This window comes from Anoplopoma fimbria, chromosome 1 (genome assembly GCF_027596085.1).
Source record: "Anoplopoma fimbria isolate UVic2021 breed Golden Eagle Sablefish chromosome 1, Afim_UVic_2022, whole genome shotgun sequence".
Taxonomy (NCBI): Eukaryota; Metazoa; Chordata; class Actinopteri; order Perciformes; family Anoplopomatidae; genus Anoplopoma; species Anoplopoma fimbria.
The window spans coordinates 21702771-21728498 of record NC_072449.1 but is presented as its reverse complement, the minus strand read 5'-3'; the positions used below and the strand labels follow the sequence as shown (position 1 = coordinate 21728498).

The window sequence follows — 25728 nt, the reverse complement described above, 5'->3', positions numbered from 1 at the left end:
ATGTTACTATGACTTTTTTCGACATACTATACTAAGACTTTTTCATGACTTTTTTTTAAACTATTATACTATGACTATTTCATGATTTTTTTGCCCCACATACTATGACATTTTTCGCCATACTATACAACTTTTTTATGACTTTTTTCGCCATGCTATAGTTTTTCCATGACTTTCTTGACATGAAAGACTTCATGAAGACTTTTTTCGAAATGATATACTGTGACTTTTTTATGATTATTTTTTCACTATGGTATGACTTTTTGACATACTATTATTATTATTATTACTATTATTACATACTTACTATTACTATTATTTTGCAATATACTTTTAACTTTTTCTGACTTTTCAAGTCATGCAATAATGTGACAATTTAATGACATTTTAGAACATACTGTACTTTCACTTTTTCATACATTTTTTAGACATACTATACTATGCCTTTTTGTGACATAATATATTATGACTTTTTAATCAACATAATATACTATGATTTTGGTAACTTTTTTTGACATACTAAACTGATTTTTTCTTTAACTTTTTGGACATACTATGAGTTTACAATCATACAATACTATGACATTTTGTGATTTACTATACTATGACCTTTTTAGACATTTTTTTTTTTTTACTTTTTGCAAAATAATTTATTATGACTGACTATGATTTTTCTTCAACTTTTTGGAAATATGTCAAAAACAAATCACAAGAACAAAGAGTATAATGTAGACGCACTTTATTCCTAAAACAGAAGCTGCACCATCAGTAGCGGCACACAATTATATGTACACATATACACACACAATTACCTAAATCTGTTATATAAAATATATAATCTGACAATGTACCTTTTAATTCCTCTTCAGAGCTCATTGAGTTACTGTGCGAGAGACTCTGGAGCCAAAGCAGAGAGAGGTAAGTCTCATCCACTCATTGGGTGGGACACAAATGCCCAGGCCAGCTTTTTCTTCATTTTTACAGCATGGCAATAAAAAGGTCTGTACCCTTTGAAAAAATAATATTCTAAAAGCAATCTACAGCAAATTCACTTGAACAGGTTTTTCCGCGTTGTAATTGAAACAATTACACTTTTTAAACCGATTCCTTTACAGTGAGATGTACACACCCTCTAGGATTTGTAATATATAAAAGATATTAAGCATTAAAAATTCCACATTTAAAAACTTACAATAAATAATATATGCAGGCATTTCATTAAGATAAAATTTCATAGATTGCAATCTACAGTCAATAAAAAGACAATTTATTCTCCTTTTATGAAACGTCCCTTGATCTTCCAAAATGCTAAAATGGATTCTTGGCATCTGATTGATAGATTGAATGGAAACTTGTAGTCAGTGAGTCAGTGTTGTGAGATACACCAGGGAGGAGTTTGTAAATGTGGAGGAAGCACTTTAATGCTTCCTCCACATTTGCCCTGATGGAATTGGGGATCCTTCATAGCAGGCAATCCACAATTCGACTGAGCGAGCCATCCAATCATATCTTAGAAGTATGATCCCGTTAGAGTTCAGAGCATGTTCATGATGAAGTTGTACATCTGGGTGAGCACCACAAAGTGAACAGGCAGACAGGAGCGTCGGTCCTGGGTTGCAGGGTCGCATGTCAGCCAGGAGAGGGCGTTGTATTGTTCTAGAACAAATCTATAATGTAGAATGCAGAAACAGCTATTTAGATAAAACATATCCCACATCATTCTTCTCTTTTAAACACACCTTAGAGTAAACAGACTCTTCTTATCTGAGCACCTTACCTGAGCACATCAGAGGTGTGGTTGGAGTCTAGGGGGTGGGAGTGTTTACTGTGCAGAAGCTCGTCTGATTGGACAGAAGACACGTGCAGGTGCAGAGAGGCCTGGGGAAAAGAAAGACGGAGAACCAAATTAACGTCTTTAAATTCATTTGTGCTTTTCAGAGATACAGACCTAAGGTAAACAGTATTTAAATAATATTATCAAGCTTTTGATAGTCGCCAGACAAGCAAATATACAATTCTCTGGTTACTGCTTGTGAAAAATGAATGAATCTATGATATAAAAAAAAGCATTAGTTGTAGCCCGACATGAATGTGACTGACTCAAATGTTTCTATTGCTAATGACCTTGAGGAAGAGTGGGCACTGGTTCTGGGCTTGAGGGCAGGCTGACCAGAACCAGTCAGGCAGTGGTCCAGCCTTGGCTGTTGAGACAAAGTAGCCCAGAGCCATCGGCTGCTGTAGGATGTTCAGAGCCTCCTCATGGGACTCCATACGATCGGCACTCTGTCCCTGAAAGACAACATGGTTAAAATGAATGAACTACACTATGAAAATAAATTGTCTTTTCCAAGACACTAGGTTTTTATATGCCATTTTATCCGGTTTATGGCACCACGCATAAAAAGGCACTGGGTTGAATTCTTTAACCAATTTCTTCAAACTGCGTGAGTTACTGTAAGGTTTTTATATAGTTTGCTTGGGGCAAATATAGTAATAATTGTGCCTGTCCTCATGAGCAGTTACCTTATTGTTTGAGCACTTTAGCACATATTTGTCATTCAAATAAGTAATTTCCAATCACTTGTTTCAAACTTGAGGCTTCACCTAGAAGCAGAATGTCATTCAATTTTGTTACATTCTGCTCCATCTGAGGCTTACTGGGTCACTTTGAACTTGCTTTATTTCAGTAGATGAAGGAGGAGTAAAGACAATCCGACATTTTGACACCCAATTGTGAATTGTACTCCTTTACCAATTTGAGCGTAAAAACAAAAAAGAAATAGTTTAATAGTCAACTGTGTAAACACTGACTGTCTCTCGGTTCCTCATATCAAGAATGCAGGTAAATTAACTTTGATCTGTAATAGAGATTTAATATAGGCTTTTGTTCCATCATTGAGTCATAAAAAGGTGACCCACCTTGCCTCCATCCCCCCCCTGGTGGAAGTGGGAGCCAGGCGAGTGAACAGGCGAAGTTGTGGGGGAGTTGGGCAAGATGTTTATGAGGTCTGGATCCACCATGTCGTTGTCAAACAGGTCAAAGATGCCCATTCCATCAGTTCCATCTGCAGAAAAAAAAAAAAAACATGCAGAGAGCTCAGGGTTTGTCTGTGAACCACCTTAAGCAGCATGCAACATTCATGACTCCTCTCTTGATGACAAGCAAGCAGAGTTTAAAGTGATGAATTTCTTTGAGTACTTGTTAGTTGCAGAACCTACCAGGATTTATAGGATTGAAGTTGATGTCAATGGGCTCTGCAGTGTTAGTGTTGACCTGCACCATGGCTGAGGTGGGGAACACCAGAATGTGTGTGCAGGATGTGTCCTGAGGAGTGCTCAACTGCGTTGTCTGCATGTTGAGTGTGGTGCTGCGACCAAACACTGAACCTGTCGAGACAGAATCTGCAGAGACAAAGACAGACCATCATTTTTCACGGAACAGTGCATCTTCATCTTTTTCAAATTTTGCGCCTCCTCGACCCCACGCTTCTCGGGCTTGTGATCCGGTTATCAATCTCAGCACAACATCTTGAAGGACATCCCAATTAAAAGAATGCATCGTAGGGGTTTGCTGGAGGAGCTATGAGCGAGGAAACACCTGTGTATGTCTTGCGGAAGTGTTTTTGGCACATGTAAACAAATAAAAAGAGGTGTGACACACCGGCGTAATGATCTCAAACCACGACTGGACTCTACAAATAAAATTGTATTATTTTAAGATGATCAGATGAGCGATCAAACTTCTGCCGTTCACAGTTTATGTAGCTCCTCCTGACAAGATGTTTTTACAAGTGCAAACAGATGTGGACATCCAATAGGAACAATCTCTTAAATTCAGCACTAATTCACTGTATTTCATGTTGTCATATAGATGGACAGGACTGTGTTTGTGTGTATAATATATATCACTCAATCATATGTCCCTCTTTATTTCTATAGTACTTTCACACAAACATTTAAGCGTCACACAATAAAATATATAAAGCCTCTAAAATATATATAGCTTATGTGTGTTAAAAAACATGTGACATCCGATCATTCCTTTCACATTATGCAACATTGTGGATTGAATTATTAGCAGATATTGTATAATGTATTGAATACATAGTTAACAAAACAATGGACAGTTGATGTAGCTATGACACACATAATATTTAATTATTGTCGATTTGTTGCCTCGACTCCTCTCTCTCCTCCTCACATCTCCCATGAGCGGGAGGAAGCCGCGAGGCAAGGGGTCGAGGGAAGAAACAGAGGAGGCACAAAATCGTGATATGAAAAAGATCCCTTGAAACAATACAAACTTTACTGGGCTAAATAAACATGTTACTATTTATATTTTACCTGGCATGATGACAAAGGAACCCTGGGGCTCCATGGCAACCAGACAGGCGCTAAGGATGCTGGGAGTGTCAGCTGCAGAGATGCCACACAACCTACATGTCTCCTTCAGACGCTTACTGAGAGACTGCAAGTTCCTCCTGCTCAGCAGAATACTCCAGTCTGGAACCGGGACGAGATAAGAGCTCATTAGTTTGTATTCATGTATGTAAAAAAAAAAAAAAAAAAACTACATGTTCTAACAACACTGCTGTTGTGTGTATACCTCTCAGCTCGCCGTGGCCCATTCTTCCAAGCCGTCCAATGACCACCCTCCATGGCAGCGATGTCACCTGTACCAGGCCAAGGCACCACTCCCACAGCTTCTGCAAACCCACTCGCCTGGCTGAGCCCTTTTTCCTGCGAGCCCTGTATGAGACACAACATATTTACTTAACACAGACACAGACACAATCTTATCAATTAATTGAATTAGCGATAAACTGTGGGACTGTTGCACGTTTTATTTTCTGTTCAACAGTGTGCTTACCTATTGGGTACATCAATACTAATAATGCAGGTCTCCAGCAGTTCTCCATGTTGGTCAGTGCAGGAGGCCAGCAGCCAGCGCTGGTCATGGGACAGACAGTAGCCAACAAACAGGACGTTGTACTTCTGGGAGGCCTCGCCAAAGGTCTCCCCGAGCTCAGTCTGCTTGTCTTTCACAGGAGCCAAAATGAAGGGTGGCGTATACAGACGCAAACACTCGGGTCTCTGCACAGAAGGAAAACATGTTAGTTTAAAAAGAGAAACAACAGAGGACACCACATTGCAATGCCAGACTCTGTTCTGACTGGCTTTCTTTACCAGAAGCCACACTAGTTTCAGATAAAAGGCAAGAGTGGTAGTTACCTCTGGGTTCCTGAGTGCCATATCTATGGCAAGACCGGGACCAAAACCAGTCAGCGCTTTGAAGTTGGTGGAGTTGGGCAGAGGCCGACGACACTGAGTGAACACTGAGAAGGCCAGCGACTTGAGGTGCTGGCCGTAGAGATGGCGCTCCCCACTGCGCACTGGCTGCAGCAGATACTGGCAGGGAACAATCTGACAAGAAAATAAAATAACAGTAGCACTTTAAACAGGGTTGCGAAAACATGTTGTTCTTACACGTTTTAGAGCAACCAACTTTTGAATATGTACCATTTTCAGCCAGATTCTTTGTGTATCATTCTGTATGTAATTATCACTGTAACTAACAGCAGCACAGCACATGTACCACTGTATTGTGAATCTAAAAATGTGTACCTGTATACTGGCTTATTAACAATTAGTGAAAAAGCACAGTGGATACAGAATGAGTATAGTGTCTTTCAGATAATGTTTTAACTGGACCATTGCCTAAAATAAAAGACTAAGAGAGTAGGATTTATGCCGTTAATAATGTATATTATTATAAGGATTGTATGCATCTTCTGCCAGTTTTGGTGAAATAAAATCAAATATTTAAGCTGTATTATATTTTGACACTTTACCCTGTGAGACCTGTCGGATTGGTTACATTTTGCACCAAAATCTGTGTGACAACCCAAACTTTCAGTTGATGTATACCACTTTCATGTAACATAAACTGTTGATCTTCTATCTTCTCATTAAGAGCCCCAGCCCCCTCTTGGCAGAAAAAAGTGGGCCTCTGACAAAAATGCATATACAGCAACATAAGTAGAAGCGTATTAATCTTGTGATCTTAACGTGTCTATCCAGTAACACTAGGATAAGACTTCCCAAACCTAAAAGACACACAGAAAGAAACCCTCAAAACACTGAAATTGAAATCATTATGACCTGTACCTGTACTGAGACAGCGTTTCTGATGCGAGGCGGCAGGAACTGGAGCATCTCCATGTAGCAGCGCAGTAGGCCCAGTGTGTAGGCGCTGGAGTGGACCTCTCTGTCGGTGTCTTCGTAGCTGAAGGGGTCGACGATATACACCACGATGGCAGGCGGGTAAGACACAGCGTGGGATTCTCCGTCTGTTGGCTTCCCCACTTTGTCTCTATCCATTGTGCTGTTGATAAGAAGGCACATAATGATATAGAAATCAGTCTTAAAGAAACAACCCCAGGACAACAGGAAACAGTCTCTCAACAACATGGCAAACAGAAAAAGAGGAATGGTGTGTGTGTAAGGGAAAACTTTTACGATGAAATAGATTCTATGTCAAAGGACCTAAATTCACATTTCACTTCCAATGTCACTTATGCTTGATTACACAGTACACTGTGAATATATACTTTTACATAGCAGTATCCACTAACAGGAAGTAGTATTCAGTACAGAGGTACTATGCAGAAAGCACAAATGCTGGAGTTCCCCAACTGTTGAGTAGCCAGTCGAAAGGGAGGCATTCCCAGCTAAGAAATATTGGAGCAGTTATAATTGTGAAGTCATTTTGGAAAATGCTTCAACTTAAAATATATGTTTGTAAAAACAAGCCAAATGAAAAAACATTGTTAAACTAATTTAGTTCAGAATAATATAAAATATATTGATAAACATTTAATAAAAATAAATTTGTTTAAAAAAAAAAAAAAGAGTTGTTTATTGGCCAAAATAATAAGTGAACCCTGATAAATGTAAACAACTAGGGATAAGCTAGAATTCTCCAGTGTCATAAATCCTTATGTTCAATACTAGTTTTGAAAAAGGTCATCATTTGCATTCTTTCTGTCCACTCGCTGTCTAACAGCACCGCCACAACTCAGCTGACACTCTGAGAACAACACTCAAAGATTAGCTGCGATAGGTCATTTCCTGTATTTACATATGTGACACCAGATGACACATGTACGAGATTTATCTCTCTGTCAAACAGCTGTAGACTTCAGGGACTGTCATGGCTTAAAATAATAAAAACTGAGAAAGCATTTTGACTAAAATATAACAGAATGAGTTAAGTTACTGAGATTTATTGATTTAAGTTTTCTCATAGTAGAGTGGGTACAGGCTTTGTCAGTGGTAGCATTACGTAACAAAACAACTAAACATGCTTGCCAATAGTGGCAAAAACCATCGACAACAAAAAATAAAATCTCTCCATCTGGATGATTTATTGACTCTCATAGTGGTAACCTACCTCTCCAGCACCTCCGCGCTCACTTGAGGCTGGTTGGCAGAGGGTCCATTTTCTGCCAGCCCCCCAGCACCCTGCGGGTTTGACTGGGGTCCATTCTGAGACGTACTGCCCTGCAAGCCTGCCGTCCCAAACGGCGAGTAAGCGCTTGGCTTGGCTGAGGCCATTCCCCCGACAGTCTGGGAGCCTGAGGTGGAAGCGGGAGGGGTGCTGTTGATCTGGGCAGGCTGGGTAGAGCTGGTGCTGGAGCTGGTAGTGTTGGTGCTCTGGGGTCCTGAGGAGGTGCTAGAAGAGCTGGAGGTCTGGGAGGAGGAAGAGGCCACAGCAGGGCTGCGCTGGGACAATAGGGAGCTGTCCAGAGACTGCTCTGACAGGTAGGGAGCTGACAAGGTAAAAATAAAATGATCAGTTATCACTTATACAAACTATGCGACCTTTCAAAATTGGGATTTTAAGAATTATGAGTCAAGATGTTACCTAGATCATAGCGGCACACTTGAGCAAATAGTTTCAGCTTATTAAAGGCTTCATTGTTTCCCTCTTTGGCAGCCATCTTAAGGAACCAGTCACTAAGGGGCTGCTCTGTCATGCTCCTGCCTTCTGTGGTGCCGACCTTCAATACGCCCTCCGGGTGACTCTTGCAGATGGGTCTGTGTTGCCCAAGCTGGCATGCCTGAGGACAAAAAAAGGAGATCATGCGAAAATTAAACAGTGTGAATCACTTCATGAGAACATGAACAGTTTTTGTGGGCATGTCAGTACAAGATGATTTTATTTCCTGCCAGGTGCGTACCTCATACATAGCACTTAGATCTTTGAAGAAGGTCTTTGCTCCACGGAGCAGAGCTTCATTTTCTGGGCAGATGACAACATATCCCACATCTCTCTGGGAACCAAAAGGATCCAGAAGAAGCTTCTCCCAATAGGGCAACCCAAAAGGAGACAGCACCACAAAATCATACTCATAACCGACCAAAAAAGTTGGGATGGGTAGAGGCTCAGGAGACTCGTCTGTACCTGTAGTGAGAAGACAACAACATTTTCATCTTTCTTTCAACAACCACTATATTCTAAAATAGATCTCCAACTTTCTAAGAGATAAGACTGATTAGGTACAATTTCCACATACCATATGAACCCCTCCCAGCCATCTTGTGGAACTGTTGCCAAGTGAGTGGTCCCTGAACGCCCCAAGAGCGCACACTCCTTTTCTTCTGAATGGTGTCCTGCAGCACAGGCTGGAGGGACAACAACACCCGCAGGACGTCCTGAGAGAATAGCTTGCTCATGTCTGCCGCTACAAAAAAGGAAAAACCAAGAGAAAAATGTCTTAAAACACCAGGTTTGAGGTTGGTAATTTTTTTTTTTTTTTTTACAGAAAATAAGCTTGTAGTAAAAAGAAATAGTGATACAAAAATACATACATTTGCATTTTGGCCACTGATGAAGACAGGTGCTTTTCACTAGTGTTTCATCTACTTTGCCTCCTGACATATTGTCCATGAATTGCCTGCCGTGCTCCAGCGCCATGTAGCAATCATTATAACAGTCTCTCTCTTCCACCCTCAGAAATGAACTGGGGACTGAGCCTTGCTTAGGGTACTCCACGCCTGCCATTGGAGCAAAAGGGTTGGTGCACTGGTCCTGCAGCAGCAGGATAAGCTCATCCGGATGTTTCTCTGTCAGGCTGCCAGCCTTGTGTGCTGTGGAAGATCGCAGCTCTTCGAAACACCGCTCAGTGTCCCGACTAGAGTCTGAGCCTCGTACCACAACGTCCAGCTCGTCCTCCAGAAACAGCCCGGCCGATTGGCCAAAGCGTCGATTGGTGACGGCGCTGAAGCCACAAGTGCAGGAGTACTGGGCTTCGCCATTGTCCTTGAGGTACACCCCTACATCTGCTCCTCTGATGTTCATGTTGCAGACGCATACGCAGCAACTGTCAAAGTTGCAGTCCTTGAAGAGGTTCATCACAGACTCTGAGAGAATAAGGGTGACGTAGAGACTGTGAGCCTCGGGGATAGAAGGTACTGTGGCCGGCTCAACGGAGCTGAGAGGTCGGCAAGTGGAGGCAGTGGAGGCAGGGGAGTAAAGGTCCGAGTTGTCATACTTGAGTGAACCCTGGACGCTTGACGGGCCGCGGGGAGTCCTTGGAGTGCGTGGTGTGCGAGGCGTAGGCACGGAGAACCTTGGCGTTGCTGGGGAGGGCAGGATGCCTGTGCCGCTGTTGCTTGGAGGGGCACTGCTGGACATGAAGGGTGTGTGGGTCTGAGGGGTGTAGGTCTGGCTGTAGTCTGGCTCCACACTGGGGACATTACTGCAACAGAGAGAAAAACAGGGATTCAAATGTATTTCATATTGTGGTTCCAACCATTTTTTCTATTAGAAAAAAAATTCTAAAAGCTATTTCCAGACTACATTTTTTGCATGTGAAGATATTCATCGGTATTCAGTATTATGTGTAATGGCCCGTTTACGTAACTTTCAGTCACTATAACAATACATCAAGTGAGCACAATCATTTTTTTTTTTGTTTCAAAATGTTCACAATCAAATACTTAATTAAAATCAATTGCAATTATATAAAACATCTTATCCATTTCAAACAATAAACATGTTAATGAACATCATGAATATCTGTAATAGACTGCATCTATAAAAAGGTACCTAACACAAATTGTGGGCTCATCCCCAAATGGCCCCTTCCCCCCACTGTTACCACTAAACGCACTGACCTGTCTTTGGTGAGGAGATTGACATTAGTCACTGGGGGTATCAGTTCCATTTTGCCCAGTGTCCAGCTAGGCGTGTACACACAGTCTTCTGGCAGTTTGATAGGCAACATACACTGACTGGGTAGTGCCTTCAGGGGTGCGTACATGGAACAGCCGATTAACAACTGACACGTCTCCGGCTTGTATACAAAGGAGAAGTCCTAAAAGTAAAAAAAGGTTTAAAAAGGTGAAGTACACTGATGTAGCAAAATGTTACAATTGCCTCATACTGCAGGTGTGTGACATATCATACTTTTATTTCAGATGGCTTCGGGCTACAGAATCCCTCCTCCACCTCCATCTTGAAGTGGTTGTTCAGCTGGCTGCCATCCAAAAGGGTGAGGCCCGTCCCTGCTTCCAGGCTGTCCTTGCTCCCGGAGTTCATGGGAGAGTAACCCTGTTGCTCCAGGGAGGGTGGGGTGGGAAACATCTGGTGCAGGTCTGCTGAGCCTAGAGATGAAAGACATTATGATTTCTCTTGAAACATATGATAAATGGCTCCAATGTGCACTGATTGAGTGATGCTTGGTCCCCTTACTTATGCAAGACAGGGGATCCGACGTGGATGCTTTATTGTCTTTACATCCAAACTTGTCCTCTGTTCCAACACCAGCTCTTTTGAATCCAGGCTGTGCAGACAGGTAAAAACAAAAACATATACCAAATGCATCTTCCGTATCAATGTTTCAACAGACTTTAAACCCCCCCATCAGCAGCACTTCTCAAGTATTTCAGAACAGTAAAGAGTAAGATATAAAACTTTCAACGAACAATTTCTTTAGCCATACTGATGCTCTTACCGCTAGCTCATCTTCATCCGAATTGAAAATTTTATCCAGGTCACTGTAGGACACAGCCAAGTCGTTCTCGTGGATAAGGCTGGTGGAGGCTGAAGGTTTACTGCCTGATGGGCCCTGACCATCTGCAATGCAAAACGATTGTAGGGGAGACCTTGCATAAGACACCAAACTGCAAACACTAAATATAACCTCGGGCAAAAATAACTACGAGAAGGAAGGGATTCTTACCGTCTGCCGACCCAGCATCTTCGTCCAACTGGATCAAAAAGAGAAAAAGATCATGATCAGATTATTGTATGTTTGTGGTAAGACTGATACCAGCCTCACAAGAACTGTAGCCAAAGAAAACATAGTCTAAGTCTGACCAAACTATAATTTCAGTAAATAAAGGAGTAAGTAAACAAGACCAGAATGTGACAGGCATTGATGCTGGATTTGAGACTGAAACACATTTTGGGCAATGAAAACATTGTGGTTCAACAATTTTTTTTGAAACAAGCTCACATGCTGAACATCTTAGGTTCCAGCCGGCACTCTACTAGAAGATAGGAGCAGATTTTTCCATGATTCCTGTGACATACTAAGATCTCAACCAGGTATAGCAACCCGAGTCAGGAACCCACCTTGTGTTTCTTGTTTCCCTCTCTCTCAGCTCCGAGCTTGTCCTTTTTGTCGCCGAAGCTGAACTCCTCGTCTCCCTCTTCAAAGGCGTAAGGGTCTGGCTCCTCACTTTGTTCACCTTCTCTTGTAGCTGAGGCAAGACGGCTGTTTCTCCGCTGGGCGTAGGTCTTGATCAGCTCCTGTGAGACCTTCAGGGGCTGCGTGGAGCCAGACATCAACCTGAGTGGAAACAAATTGTGCAGAGATGCTCAGACAGATTCAGGTATTGTGTTTAAACTTACAGCTACATTTGTTTTCATTCTGATGAGGATGAGTAATTTAACACTCACTCGGTGACTGACACTACACTTTCTGTTCCTCCGCTTCCCCCTGAATCATCTCTGATTTTATCCACAGGTAGCTGGGGGGTCAGGAAGTTGGATGCCTTCTTCCTTGGCAGGTTGAAATACTTCCAAGGGTTGTGGGTTGAGTCTTCATTGGGGTTGATGGCGGAACCCACAAAGACAGTGGGTTCTAAGGTTTCACTGTAGGCTGGGGGGAAGGGTAGAGGCATAGGCATGTTCTCCAGCTGAGGTTCCTCTGATGTGCCCTTCTGTGGCAGCAGACAGGGCTCCACTGACGGTGGGTAGAACTGTTGGTGAATGGGCGTGGACGAGTTCTTCATCTCACCTGGGGTCATGTCACCTTCTACGTGATCGCATGGATGTGGGCTAAGTGGAGGGGGAGGCGGGGATCCGACGATGTCTGCAGGGGGGCCGTGTGTGTGCAGCGTAGGGGCTTTGGAGGGCACTGTGTCCACGTGGTGTAGGCTGGGATATGAGCCCTCCTCCTGTGATCTTAAACAAAGCCTCTGGTTCTGCGGCTCCATGGACTGCTCCTCGCTCACAGAGTTGCGGTGGTGAAAAGGCGTCTGCGGCCTCTTCTGCTGCTTCTCCCCCTTTTCCAGCTTCTCGCCCAGCTTGTGCTTGGGGGCCGGCTGGGCAGGCTGGCCTGATGAAGGCGGGTGTCCTGAGGTGCTGCTGGTACGCTGTTTCTGATTCTTATGCCTGTGTGAAAAGAACAAATAATGCTTACAAGACTCTTTGTTTTTATTGTAAACATACAGTAAATCTAGAGTCACTTGTGAATGCATTCCACTCAACATACCTTAAGCAGTTGCAATGTGGCCTGTGCGTACACTCCACAAAATCCCAAAGTCCAGTGTTATCTGAATCCTCCTCACAGGTCCCATTGGTCAAGGTAGTAAACTTCCTCCTATTTAAAAAGGGTGGATTGACAAATAATCAGTCAGCTCGGAGGAACTTCTTTGACTGGCAATGGTAATTTTGAGGAAGAGATCTCACTAAACATACTTGTTGCCTGTACGGTTAATGTTATACTCCTGCCACACAGACTCAACCATCTGGCTGGCCAGCCTGCGAGGGATTTTACCCCCATGAAGAGTGTTGTTAGAGCTGTAGCCATCCGATGCAGAGGATAACTTGAGCCACCTCTGGGAAGGCTGATATTCTATGAAGGAAGTGAAAAAAAATTAATAAAAACTTAGTATGCAGGATCCCTTGGAAATAAAGGCGGAAAAATGTGTAAGTTTAATTCTGGTCGATATGCAGCTTCAAGTCTTACCAGTCTGAGCCTCCTCTGGTGACGTTGGAGGAGTCAGAGTGACAGAGGACATGGCAGGATCTCGGTGAGCAGCCGGGCCCTGCTGAGCACCACACAGGCTTCCTGAGGTGTTGACTGAGCCCTGAGGGACCACAGCAGGGAGGTCCGACAGGGGAAGAAGTACCAGACAGGAAGGGTAAACCATCCTTACTCCCGCTGCAACCAAACAAACACAATATAGATTTCAAAAACTTCTGCATGCAGAAATGATATGTTCCATTTTTTAGTAATGTAGCCAAAGATTTCTGTAGCCAATTAATTTGATGGGTTTGATAAATGATCATCTACATTTCAGTTTAAATCAAGGTTCAGTTGAAGGTTTTCTTGGGCCAAAAATACAAAAGAAAAAATTACATGGGGAATCTAACAGGCATAGATAACTAGTGTAGGAAACAGTGACACTTTACTACATCTTTTCAACTGGCCTCAGTTGCAGCTATGATTGATCTCCAGAGCATCCACTTTATAAAAAAGTTAATGTTAAAATTACTTTTTATATCATTCGTCAACAAATCCCATGACATTACCAAAATAAAGTCAGTTTTTCAAACCTTTCCCACTCTCTACCCTGTCTGTACCACTCAGACAGAGGAAAAAATAAAAGCATATCACTAAACTTCTCCTTTAGTAGACATCAACATAAAGTTCAGCATTATTATGTCTTACCGACAAGGACCTCCACAGCTGCCAGGGAGTCATCCTCCCAGTCCGTATCCTCCATTTTCTCTTCCTGGACTTCCTTGGTATTGGGGCTGATGGGATAGAACTGCCTCCACTCTTCTATGAGCTTCTGAGTAGGGTGGTCTGTCATCTTAAAAGCCTGACCTGTGAGGGTCCCATTTAAGCCGTACGGGCTCAGGATGACTAGAGGGCAGAGAGGAATCACAATCATACGTAGGATAAATAATAAACCAAAGGAAACCGTATTAAAAAAATACACATATAACGTTTTTAAACATTGTGTGGGTGTAAGCAAGTGTGGCCCACCTTGCAAGGGGCTGGAGCTCTGCTGGGCGAGGCTGATATGTTCCTCGTTCAGTCGCTGAAGAGGCTGATGTTGAGCGATCTCCACACTTGTGCACACATTGCTGTCACCGTGTACAAAGAAGGTGAATGCACAAGACAGGTGCTCGCTGCAGGGTGAGTCAAAGATAAAAAGAGACATTGTAATGTTTAGAGAGATTTGTCCCAAAGCATAACTATGTAGTTTATTTTTTTTTTTTTAAACTTTGCTTTGCAGTTAGCACCAAAATGCTAACGTAGATGGTATATAGATTGACACATGTACTGTGGAACCAAAGTTCCCATGCCCGAAATCTGCACAGAAACTTTTAGCCATATGCTGTAGGCAACTTATGCCGAGGTTAGCCCAAGAAGCAGATTGGCGTGTTAGTCAGTCCCACTATGTTTAGCATAAATTAAACTGTGGAAGACCCACCTGCAGGGTACCGGTCAGTTAAGTAAAGTTGTGCTTAAGACAAGGATGATGTGTGGGTGTTGCTCCACCGTTGTGAATGTAAACACATCCAACTTGCAAACGCACATTAAACAGCATCGTTGAGATGAGCAAATCACTGGGATGATACATGTTTGGGTGCTTTGAATGTTTAAATATAGCCATGGTGGAACTATTTTAAAACTCCATACATATGCACAGGTTTTATTTTGGTATGTTCAATTCTATAGCATGATGTGTTTGAGTTTATAGCCTGTGACCTGTTGCCTTTTTGGAAAAGGGTTTGTTCAGTGTAATACAGAAGTGTTTGAAATGTTCCTTATTTTTTATAATGGAAATAGTATTAGTTAACCAAAAATATGATCTCAGTCTAGAGCAAGAGGATTTTGTCTGTCTCTGACGCTTGCACTACTGTCTGTTCTAAATAAGCGAAAAGAAACATAACCGTATGGAATTATTATTATTATTATTTTTATATTTTTTTAAACCAACTGCACCAAACTCTCTCTGAACGGTTACTCCAATCACCAGGTATGAACTGAACTGGTAATTCTGTGTATCGCTTGTAGTCTCAATCACTTATTGTGAAGGAATGACTCAAGGGGGGAAGAAGGGACTAAAAAGAGTTGCGATGATGTGAGAAGTACAACTTATGTCATATTTGGCTTTGGCCCACATCATACTTTCTGGTGAGAACATGAGGGGTGCTTATCCCTCCAATCAGATGCTGCACACAACACACTGATTCAACACAGTTTGAACCTTTATCAAACCTTCTTGCTACTCACAGGCTAAAATATGCGTCAAAAATAAGCATGGGGGATTATTATAGTCCTGAAATGTTAAAATAATATTCATATTTATTTTCTAACTACTTCTGGAGGGCCAGGCGACCAAATGAACTAAAATAGTACTTGTTGACATGGTTGCTGTAAAACCACAGTGCACACTCAGCATTTTCCAAAGACTGCCCTGCTCACCAGCCAGAGAGAGCAGGCGACAGCGAGACTGACAGACTTTTATGTTAGCTGTGCTGCCCTGCTGCCTCAATGCACACTTGTAGACATCTTTATGTAGAAACAGAAGCTAAACACCAGCAAGCAAGAAATCACCTCCTGTTCTATACCAACAACTCTTTTATATAGCCGCTAAAACTCTCATTGACAAAGCTGCCAGAGGGAACTGAGCCAAGGGGGCTGTGTATCAAACACAAGTCAGCTTGGATCAACACAGCCAAAAAGTACAGGCTCAAATTAGCTTGTCAGGGAACTCCAGGATACACCAGCCCCCTCGTTCAAGAGCAAGGGAATGCTAAATCTATGTCACCACCCTTGTGTATAAGAAGTAAGGAAATACAGCTGTGCAGAACCCCTCTAGTTATTTGTGTGCTGCTGCTGGTTCACCTCAAGCTTGTATTTCTACAACACAGACCAGTTCTAACCTGCAGTTAGTAAAAATGGAGGTGTGAAGATTAGACATTACTCGAAGTGTTATGCAGAAGACTAAAATGAAACAGAAAGTATGCAACATGCTGGATGACTTCTGCTTGATTTGTAACTAGGTGGAAAATGTGTCACTGATGATGTAATTGTATTTTGTAATAATCCTGCCATACTCCATCACATTAAATAAGATTTCACTCCGAGAATACAATTTTTCTCTGAAAATTGCATCTTGGAGTCACCAAGATGCAAAGCAACATGCTTGATTAATATGTGTTACAACTGACCTTAGATTATAAAACAGAACAGGAGTTAAAACAGATCAGCAGATATGCAGTCAACAGTCTAGTGTCATGGTTACACTGTTTAAGAAAAGCCTTGTGTGTATTTGTACAAGCAAGTTTTTGTAAGAAGATGATCTTTTATTCCCTTAAACAGCTGTCAACTTATAACAACATAGCTGAAACGATACAGTTGCAAGCACCATATCTCCAGTTGAATGCCAAATGAGAATTTTAACAGTTATAGGCTGCCAGAGGCCGGGAGTTGTTATGGTGAAGTTTAAATCACAACTTTCAGAACAACAAAGACATCTGCCATTGAGGTTTTACACACTGCAGTAAACACTCATAGTCATCTGTCGTAAACATGTCTTGAACAATCACAAAATACGGCATGCATGCTTCAAACACTGTTCCTAACAAATATTTCACGCCTGATAGTAAATCAACCTCTTTGTCAAGACAACTGTAAAGCTGCAAATCTTCTTGACCCGTACTCCCGGACCAAATACTGACTGATGTTCAGCCATTCCGCACAAAGCAGACATCCTGCCCTTCTGCCACATCCATCTTCAGGAATTGTGCAGCTCCTTTTGTGTTAAAAACAAACTACCATGAAGTAAATGTAAGCTGTACCTCTATGATGTAGGTGAAAAGGTCTATCGGTAACGCTACATTCGTTAATGGCAACAACCTTGTTGTCACTAGCTCAGCTGACCTATTTTCTGACTTCTGAATAGGTTTTCTTACTTTCTGTTCCCTTAAAATCATGTCAGCAGCAGCACGTTTGTATTAAAACATTTCAGGCTATCGAGGCAGCAAAATCTTCTCCTTTTTACTGGAAAGATTTTATTGTGAAACATCTGCAGGAAGTGTTGAGACTTAAATCAGCTTAACAGTGGCAAAAGTATAATCAGTTAGGATTAAAGTCCATCAGTGAGTGAGAAATGTATTTCTGTTAAATAGAGAAAACCAGAGCAACAGACAGCGGAGTAAGGCATAACTATGTTGAACACCAATACAACAGGTAGATGCACAGGTAATTCCCACTGATTCACAGAAAGCAGCCCAGCTATAACTTGTTTTGACAATGAAATGAGTCTTGGCTGCATTTGACAATTTATGATGCGTCATTCAACTTTGTTGTTGGCTATTAGTAACAGCGCATACCTTTTATTAATGGTCTTCTCCTCCTTCTGGTATGGCTTAACGAACCACTTGCCGATGCGAACAAAGCCGCGGTTCATGAGACACCGCTCCAATAAGTTGTGGATGGCTTTGAACAGGAGCGTTCGACACTCGTAGGACAGGCCACTCTCCCACTCACCATCCTCCTCACCTGAAACAAGGCAGATACATTAAACCAGATACTAACAAACAGACCTCTCTTTCCTGAAGAACAGCCTCATAGCAATTGTAAACTGTGGTGTGCCAAATGGTTCTGACCTGTATAAGGGGAAATTGTTTAGTTTGTAAACAACTGAACACAGTGATAAATGAAGTGACCCATTTGAACATATGAAATAAATTTGATTTCAACATACATCTTATTGTTATACAAAAACCTCATCCAAAATATACTAATTTAGCCCCTTAGATGTTAACATGAATGGCTTATGAGAGAAAGAAACAAATAATTTTGCTTATATAAAGTAAAATGTTATCGTAAAAATATATACATTTGTTCCGCTGATGAAGCCTATCCATAGATATTTTTGAATGCTGCTCTGCTCAACGATGTTTCATCAAGAAACAAACTGATTAAACGCAAAGTCGAAACTTCAAAATAAACCCTCCAAATGTTATTGCATTTCGTTTGAGATTTTCAATGTGTGTTGTTGCTCACTCTGTCTCTGTAATGACCAATCTGTACGGTCTTTAAGTTACACTTGTAACTCCTTAAGCCAGGAGACAGAATACCTGGTCAGTGTGGCAGCGCTAAAGGGGAATTGATTCACAAATATGAAGACTAACAAAGCTTGATCAAGACTGTGTTAGGTGACTCTGATGCACAACACCTTGCTATCATGCTACCATACAAACTTGTACCTCCGTGGCTGTGAGCCAATGGATTCCTCAAGGCTTTAGACTTTAAAAAGACCTGATAGAATTAAATCAGTTAGACTATCACTTCTTATCATCATCAGACTATGATTTATTGTAACTGCATTCAAATTATTTGCAGCAGGTAAGAATGGTTGGCATTATCTTCAAACACCAAACATCTTTAAACATAAACAGCGTTTCTGCAAATGGACCAATTTTGCCTGTAACTGTTAAAAACAACAACAACAACTACACGTTTGAATTTTTGTTTTTAACATTGAGGTGTCCATTCCAAAGCACTGCAATAACTGGCTAGATTGTATGCGAATATGCAGATAATTTGGGGTCGATGTAAAAATATTGTTGCTATTTACCGAGGGGAATGAAGTATATTTTTAGTGTAACCAATTCTGATGAACATGGAGATGTTGAATGCACTTACTAGAGAGCTCATTATGGATTAGCTCAGCAAAACTGGGGTCATCCCCCCACCAGAAAAGCCAGAGCTCTCTGCGACCCGGGGTGTGGTGCCTTCTCCACACACTCAGCACATCTGCCGCCAGACATCGGCTGAAACTACACAAGATAGGGTCCTCCTCGGTCACAGGGAAAAGGATGGGCGAAGAGGTGGGTCCTTGCCACACAAAACGCCTCCATTTTATTCCAGTCAAATCGGCCTAAAGAGAAAAACAATGTGAGAATGAACACAGCATAGCAGCACACCATTAAGCCCATCATCTGTTGTTGACTGTATAACTCAGTGTGTGTTTGTGCTTCCTTCCCTGCACACACACACACACACACACACACACACACACACACACACACACACACACACACACACACACACACACACACACACACACACACACACACACACACACACGAGAAGCTGAAGAATGCTGTCAATACAGAAAATCACTCTGAATGAAAAAAAACTTCAAACTTAAGACTTGTTGGCATCTTGGAAAGTTTTGCAAGACTAAGTACACGTGACACCACAATCATGTCCAAAACAAAACTGTCATGCAGTAAGTTAGTCAGCAGTTATTAATTACTATTAGTGACACACCACTGTCTGAAATGAGATTAGTTTTTCTAGTTTAAAACAGTAACTATTTGACTTAACTTCCATTGTGTCTATCATTTAATATTGCAGTCAGTCACTTAAATTATAGATAAATATAATGTTTTTGACAGGTTTTCAATAATTAGCCTGTTGGCTTGACCTGTTACCATCATGCTACCAACATTAATGCTTGTTGAGTATTTCTGTAACCAATGCAGTGTAAACACACTACCGTGCCATTTTTACGGGCAACTCTTTAATACAGTTACTTTGCAGTATGTGTGGTCTATATTATGAAAGTTGGCTGGATCACGATTTACAAGTTGCAGGCCCGATGCCTTCACGCCAGTCTGCAACTGACGTTACAAAGCTTGTTGCCTGATTAGCCAAAATGGCTTTCTGGCCTCACAGTATCAGAGCTAACGCTAGCTAGCGCAGGGAGCAGTGTGTGTCTCACCAGGCAGAAGAGGTTGGAGTGGCAGTCCTCCAAACTGGCCCCGTTTGGTACAAAGCACGAACTCATCCTTTCACTGCGTGGTTGTGACGTTAAAGTCCATTGTCTCAATCACCGTCGGGGGCAAGAGCTGCGGTAGTGAAGTCTCCGTGGGAGCCTTGTTCAGTCGTAATGATCCCGTTAAAGCGCTGACCAACTTGCTAGCTCCGGCTAGCTGCGGCTAGTCAACCAGACAACTTCAGACCGGCGCTAGCCTCCACTAGCCCGGTAGCGCTAAGCTAACGTTAGACAGGCAGGCAGATAGCGTCAACTGTAAGCTTCTAGCTATTCGACTCATCAATCCTATTTGAAACGTATTGTCTGCTCTGGTTAGCCGCAAGCTTGCAGCTACACTACCTTAACACCAAATAGTCAACGTTACCATCACCCGAGGAGACTGGCGTTAAATCAAACACCGGAAAAGTTAGATGCGCAATACGAAGAGGAGCTCAAAAACTAAAAAACTTCACCCCAAAACCTTAGTCCCCGACGTGCTAATGCTAACGCCAGCTAGCTGATCTGAAACAATTTCAAAGCAAAGGAACTCTCCCCTCCCCCTGATCTCTCCTAGCCTGCTAGCACAAAAGCTAATACACCAGCGCTCCGGCGCTAGCCTGCTAGCTAAATAAAACAATTAGCTACGCCGCCCTCCGTTTCTCTAAAACCATCACAGCGCCCCGTCATAGCACAACTACGCTTAAAACAGCTGAAACGCCCAATCGGCGAGACTACTCATCGGCTACTTTTCTCTGGCTGATCCATGGGTCCTGCAGATTTCCATTATTTCAGTTCATGGATTGAATTCTTTAATGGCGGCCAGGAGGACAACTCTGCCTCTCAACTCCTATTGGCCAATTTGTGGTAATGGGGGCGTCATCCGTCTTCAAGTAGCTCCATGACTTCACAGTTTACAAGATGAGAGCTCCGGTGCGTCTGTCATACAGTCAGTGGTCACTCCTCACCGACGTCTGTGGCTGACCGTGTACCACTGTGCAACATCTGCTTGCATGGGACTGCTTTAAAGAACTGACTCTTTTTTTCATGAATGGGGACAAATGTTCGGTTTTGCTCAAAATATGAATTATCATAAATATGAATATCAATAAAAAAAAAATATGAATATTACATTTTCTGGCTGAGTCTTTTGCTTTGTGCATTGCATTCTGCTACAGCATGTATGAAGTTATCTAGGTCAAGTTGTGCAGACAAAGATGGGGACCTGATCTCACCGGTAGGTTATAGGCTAATAGGTCGATCGTTTAATTCTCAGGTGCAATGGGCATGAGCTACTTTTGCCCTCCGCTATGTCATTTTGCTCAAATAACCCTATACCAATAACTTTGTAATTTAAAGTGCCAAGTGAAAATTATTGGAATTCCTGGTTTTATAACATATGCATTCAGGCGCACGTCAATGCCATCCTGTCATATCCAAACGAAACCACAGGGCGGAGACTTTACGCAAGCAATACTCTTGTGCGTCCCTCCCATATAGGCGGAGCGCCGGATACATAGAAAATGTCAACAACATGCCGGAGTCTTCCAGAGAAACAGAAACCGACGAGAGACTGACAGACAGACAACAAAGAGATCCAGGAAATCGATCGACTCATAACATCGTGTCTTTAATATCTCAGTTTGCAGATGATAATTTAACGTTTGTGCGGGTAGGAGTGTCTTTTGTATGACCTGAATTTGACTGTACATGAGCGTGCAATATGGTTACTTCATTGCCTTAGTCTACGTGAGCCACGTGCATCTACGGTCAATCTGTCAGTGGGTGGTATATGGAAATAAAATACAAAAAAAGAATCCCTGATTGTATATACACACAAGATCCCGTCATGCTTCACCAGTTGTTGCCAGTGGGGTTTTTGATGCCCCTGTGTGTCACTAATAACACAAACTGCTAACATTGTCATTATCCTAGACATGTTCAATTGGATTGATGGTTATCCTGTCAACTCTAAACCCTTCATTGCTCTTTTGTCTCTCACAAAGAACATAAGCACAGGACTGGCAGTTGCTGGTGTCATTGTCATTGCAAGGAGTATCAAACTGGTAAGAGAATTAAGGCACACACTGGGGCAAGGGGACCCTCAAATTACAGACTCAGTTTACGGTTGCATTTTGGATTTCATAAGCATTTGCTGTTGCACAATAATAACCTCCCTACTTTGTTTCAGGTTCAAAATACTAACACTAATACTCTTTCGTAAAGTGGAAACTATAAATTCTTGCCGTCTATTAGCTTCTATTCACTCACATAATTCCAAATTTCATTGTCTCTAATAATACAAGGCTTGCAGTATGTTAATGAAATAAAATTTTCAGACAAATTAGTCATTCAACGTTGCATCTGAGCCGTCTCATTCCACCACTTCAGGTCACCAAATTTCATGCTGCTTCTGAGATCCCTGCTCGTTTTATTGAGAGGAACGTCAGCCTTCGTGGGAAAGTTCATTCAATCACAGAGAGAGGACTTGAAGTGGAACATGTCCCAATTTATCTGCCAGTTGTCTCTCCGATTATTTCAAAACACAAAGGTAAGAGTATCCTTTGAGTGAAATCATGAACACACACACACACACACACACACACACACACACACACACACACACACACACACACACACACACACACACGCACAAATATTTCAGCTTGTATTCTGCCTTACAAAAGAATAACCTATCAAGAGTCTGAACAATTAAAATGGTCCAATCAGCACACTGTAAATGTCAGACTGTTGCATTTCATCATCTTTTCATGAGGGAGAGTGACAGGTAAGCTTGTTATCTTTTTTATCAAATTATGGTGTTCACTGACCAATAACTTTAAGCAGCTTATTCTTTATATAGAGTGCTCCATCAGCATCTTTAGTGTGAAGGACTCACATGAACAGATTGGCTCTCACGAGTTATTTCAAATATTACCTTTGTCCCACTTGACCTCCCAAGTTTTAAAGCTGGTTAGACCCATCGTTTGGGACTGTGGCTATACAGAGAGATGATTTACTTGAGTTTCTTTTATAGATGTGGTTGGTCTGCGTGTGCTATTTATCATGATAAGTCTCGACCAATCAAAGTTATATAGGGCTCAAAATTGAATCATAAAAACCAAACCGCCAAACCAAAATTTGTCAGTACTAATTATAATGTCTTGTCAAATTTTTAGTCTTGTTTAGTTAGTTACTGAAATGAAGCTTAATCTTTTCCAATATTAGACTACCATATATAGGCAAAGTTCCTGTACAGCTGCTTGTGTTTAGACCACAGTTGACTTTTGAAAAGTTAATTTTCTTTTGTTAAATCCCCCCAAAAATGATAGTAGAAAAACACATATATAATTCTCAAAATAAGGTAAAAAACAAAGGTATTATTTTTGTATTGGTACCAAAACTCCGCTTTCATACTGGGTCTATAAAAAAATGATCAAAGAAAACCCAGCCCTAATGATAATCAGTATTACAGTGTACTTAACTACAGATCAGCTATGCTTTCCTGCAGCACGTGAGGTAAAATGCTCTTTTATGTCCTCTTTAGGTGTGTTCACATCCCCAATACTGGTGCATCTTGCAGGAGTGGAGTTGACTCCAGAGGGGAGGGTTTGGCTGCAGAAGAACTTGGCTCCTGCCCAAACAGTCTGGCTAAAACTTATCAGCCGAGAAGATGACATGCTACACTGTCTGGTGTCTCAAAGCAGGGTGAGTAGGTGAGACGAAGGGAGTGTGGTCAGTGGAGTCAGTCTCTCAGCCAGTGGCTGAAAAAGTACCTGTAGACTTGTATACAGGTATAGTAGACGTAAACCTGATGTTAGACTGATAGGAGTTTATATTCCATAGAGTAATTTCTTTGTCTCTCCAGCAGGGGTTGATGTGGAGCTACTCTATGAATGAAGAGGTCCTGAGGCTCGGTCTGGCTCGCACTGCGCCCGTAGTCGGGGTCCTGCCTGACTCTCGCCTCTACTGGCGTCTCCTCAAACGGCTGCACAGGGCAGAGGTCAAAGCTGAGAAGAAGGGGCGGGGACTGTGGAAGCAGGACAGCCTTTGGGAGAGAGCCTCCAAGGTTGGCAGGGACAACGCTTTATTCAGACTGATTAGAAGGATCTTTAAGAGGACCTGTGACTGATCGCTCCTGGACAGAGTTGTTTAATTAAAATGTGACAGCACATAATCTGTCTCATTTATTCTGTATACCTGTTGTTGCCAACTAATATGTTACACAGAAGGAGTTTGACAGCCTTACCACAGGCTGCACAAAGTGCCATCCAATCACTAATCTATCATGTATGATAGATATGCTTATCAATTCTAGATTCCCCTGATCTTACAAAAAACAAGAACTTTAATTCTTAATTTACATTCTGCATAACACCTGTTGCAATGGTTTGCGTTTTATTTCGACTATGTTTCACAGAAGTTGAAATGATTTAAAAACATATTCCAAACCCTGATACTAATCCTTTGCCTTTCACTTACCCCATTAGACCACAGCTTAGCACAGCCTCCTCTGTAGCAGTGTCTGTGTGTGGGACACCCCACTAATCACAAAACGAAGGCAGGGTATGTTAATGGTGTTCAAAATTGAGTAGGGGGTCCCTCTCACTGTTGCTATAGAAACACCAAATGTGAAAGCAAAGGCTAAACTCTATATGGCCAACCTCAAACCCCATGGGAGCCTTACATGATGTGTGTATGTGTGGGGATCTTTAAGTACCTACAAAGAGGACCCTTTTAGCCGTAACATGACCAAGGCATTTGACTACTAAAATAGAACTGAAATGAAAAACAGCCTGTAAACTGTCCCGATTTCACGCTGTGTCATTGTAGCAATGAATGAAGAACACAAAATCAACCCCTCTTGACAAATAAGCCCCAAAGCAAATTTCCTGTGTTTCCAGGATTACACTCATGTACTTGTCTTTATTGTTTGCAATACAAGTCAACTGCCAAAATTGCACCGCGTGCTTCAATGTGCTGTGGTTACTATCCATGCTTCATCCAAGCACGGCAGAGGAGGAGGAGGAGGAGGAGGATGAGGGCCTTCAAATGAAGCCAGACTATAATGTGTCCTGTGGGGTGCAGGGTGAGGGGGTCTGGATGCACTGAGTGGGAGCCCTGACCAGTCAATCCAATGGGCTAAGGGAGATTAGTGCAAAGGGGAGGAGGGTCCCTGGGGTAGAAGGGGTTTTTGGGTCCGAGCACAAAGACAGGAGAGGAGGAGTCACGGTGGAAGGGAAAGGGAGCGAAGGAAAGGGGAGGCGAAAGGGGGGTTGATGAATCAGCTCTCTTTTGTTGTGCAAATGTTACTAGCGACTGTTACTGGTCAAAGAGGCTTGTGATTGGTGGGCTGGTTTAAATTGTAAGGTGCATTTCAGGCTGATGGCTGTTGCTGCCAGACTTTGAACTCGCACTGAGGCAGGAGTGGGAGGGAAACCACGAGACAGACAAAAGGGAGAAGGCAGGGCAAAAACCTTCGGAAGCTGAGGATCACAGAGAATCAGGGCTGTTCATTGAAAAGTTTTTAAAGCTGTCATTGTAAAATATATGTGACTGCGCCTTTCTTTAAATGCAGATGATTATTTAACATTTGTTGAGCAAGAAACGTCTCTGTGTGCAATCAACAGTCAATATTTGTTT

At 42.2% G+C, this 25728-nt stretch overlaps 2 protein-coding genes across 3 annotated transcripts; one reads left to right on the top strand and one right to left on the bottom strand.

Moving 5' to 3' along the window:
• Positions 1 to 733: 733 nt before the first annotated feature.
• LOC129089996 (mediator of RNA polymerase II transcription subunit 13-like) lies at positions 734 to 21103 on the bottom strand. The gene is made up of 30 exons (XM_054597459.1): positions 20056 to 21103; positions 18972 to 19206; positions 17654 to 17822; positions 14292 to 14437; positions 13971 to 14168; positions 13266 to 13460; positions 12995 to 13151; positions 12789 to 12896; positions 11972 to 12688; positions 11645 to 11861; positions 11250 to 11277; positions 11022 to 11143; positions 10760 to 10850; positions 10475 to 10671; positions 10183 to 10382; positions 8875 to 9764; positions 8580 to 8747; positions 8244 to 8467; positions 7928 to 8123; positions 7454 to 7832; positions 6169 to 6385; positions 5233 to 5424; positions 4871 to 5094; positions 4607 to 4749; positions 4345 to 4503; positions 3220 to 3402; positions 2920 to 3065; positions 2125 to 2289; positions 1778 to 1878; positions 734 to 1667 (listed from the first exon to the last, which is right to left on the bottom strand). The coding sequence occupies exons 1-30, from the start codon at positions 20119 to 20121 to the stop codon at positions 1535 to 1537; spliced, it is 6366 nt and encodes a 2121-aa protein (XP_054453434.1). The 5' UTR covers positions 20122 to 21103; the 3' UTR covers positions 734 to 1534.
• Positions 21104 to 21567: 464 nt separating this feature from the next.
• c18h3orf33 (c18h3orf33 homolog (H. sapiens)) lies at positions 21568 to 25140 on the top strand. Of its 2 annotated transcripts, none has more exons than XM_054600870.1 (5): positions 21568 to 21757; positions 22092 to 22151; positions 22477 to 22636; positions 23633 to 23793; positions 23954 to 25140. In XM_054600870.1, the coding sequence occupies exons 1-5, from the start codon at positions 21620 to 21622 to the stop codon at positions 24215 to 24217; spliced, it is 783 nt and encodes a 260-aa protein (XP_054456845.1). In that variant the 5' UTR covers positions 21568 to 21619; the 3' UTR covers positions 24218 to 25140. The 2 variants fall into 2 exon arrangements, with proteins under 2 accessions (XP_054456845.1, XP_054456846.1); XM_054600871.1 differs by having other exon boundaries at positions 21573 to 21757; positions 23957 to 25111.
• The last annotated feature ends 588 nt before the right edge of the window (positions 25141 to 25728 follow it).

Bases quoted from the DNA above. Each gene is read 5' to 3' on its own strand.
- LOC129089996 (XM_054597459.1), bottom strand. From the start codon at position 20,121: ATGAGTTCGTGCTTTGTACCAAACGGGGCCAGTTTGGAGGACTGCCAC. The intron at 13,461-13,970 runs GTAAGACATAAT...GTTTGGTTGCAG, and splicing joins AGCTGTGGAGGTCCTTGTCG to CGGGAGTAAGGATGGTTTAC. The intron at 3,066-3,219 runs GTAGGTTCTGCA...TTTTTTCTGCAG, and splicing joins CTTCAATCCTATAAATCCTG to ATGGAACTGATGGAATGGGC.
- c18h3orf33 (XM_054600870.1), top strand. From the start codon at position 21,620: ATGCCGGAGTCTTCCAGAGAAACAGAAACCGACGAGAGACTGACAGAC. The intron at 22,152-22,476 runs GTAAGAGAATTA...CCACCACTTCAG, and splicing joins TTGCAAGGAGTATCAAACTG to GTCACCAAATTTCATGCTGC. The intron at 22,637-23,632 runs GTAAGAGTATCC...TGTCCTCTTTAG, and splicing joins GATTATTTCAAAACACAAAG to GTGTGTTCACATCCCCAATA.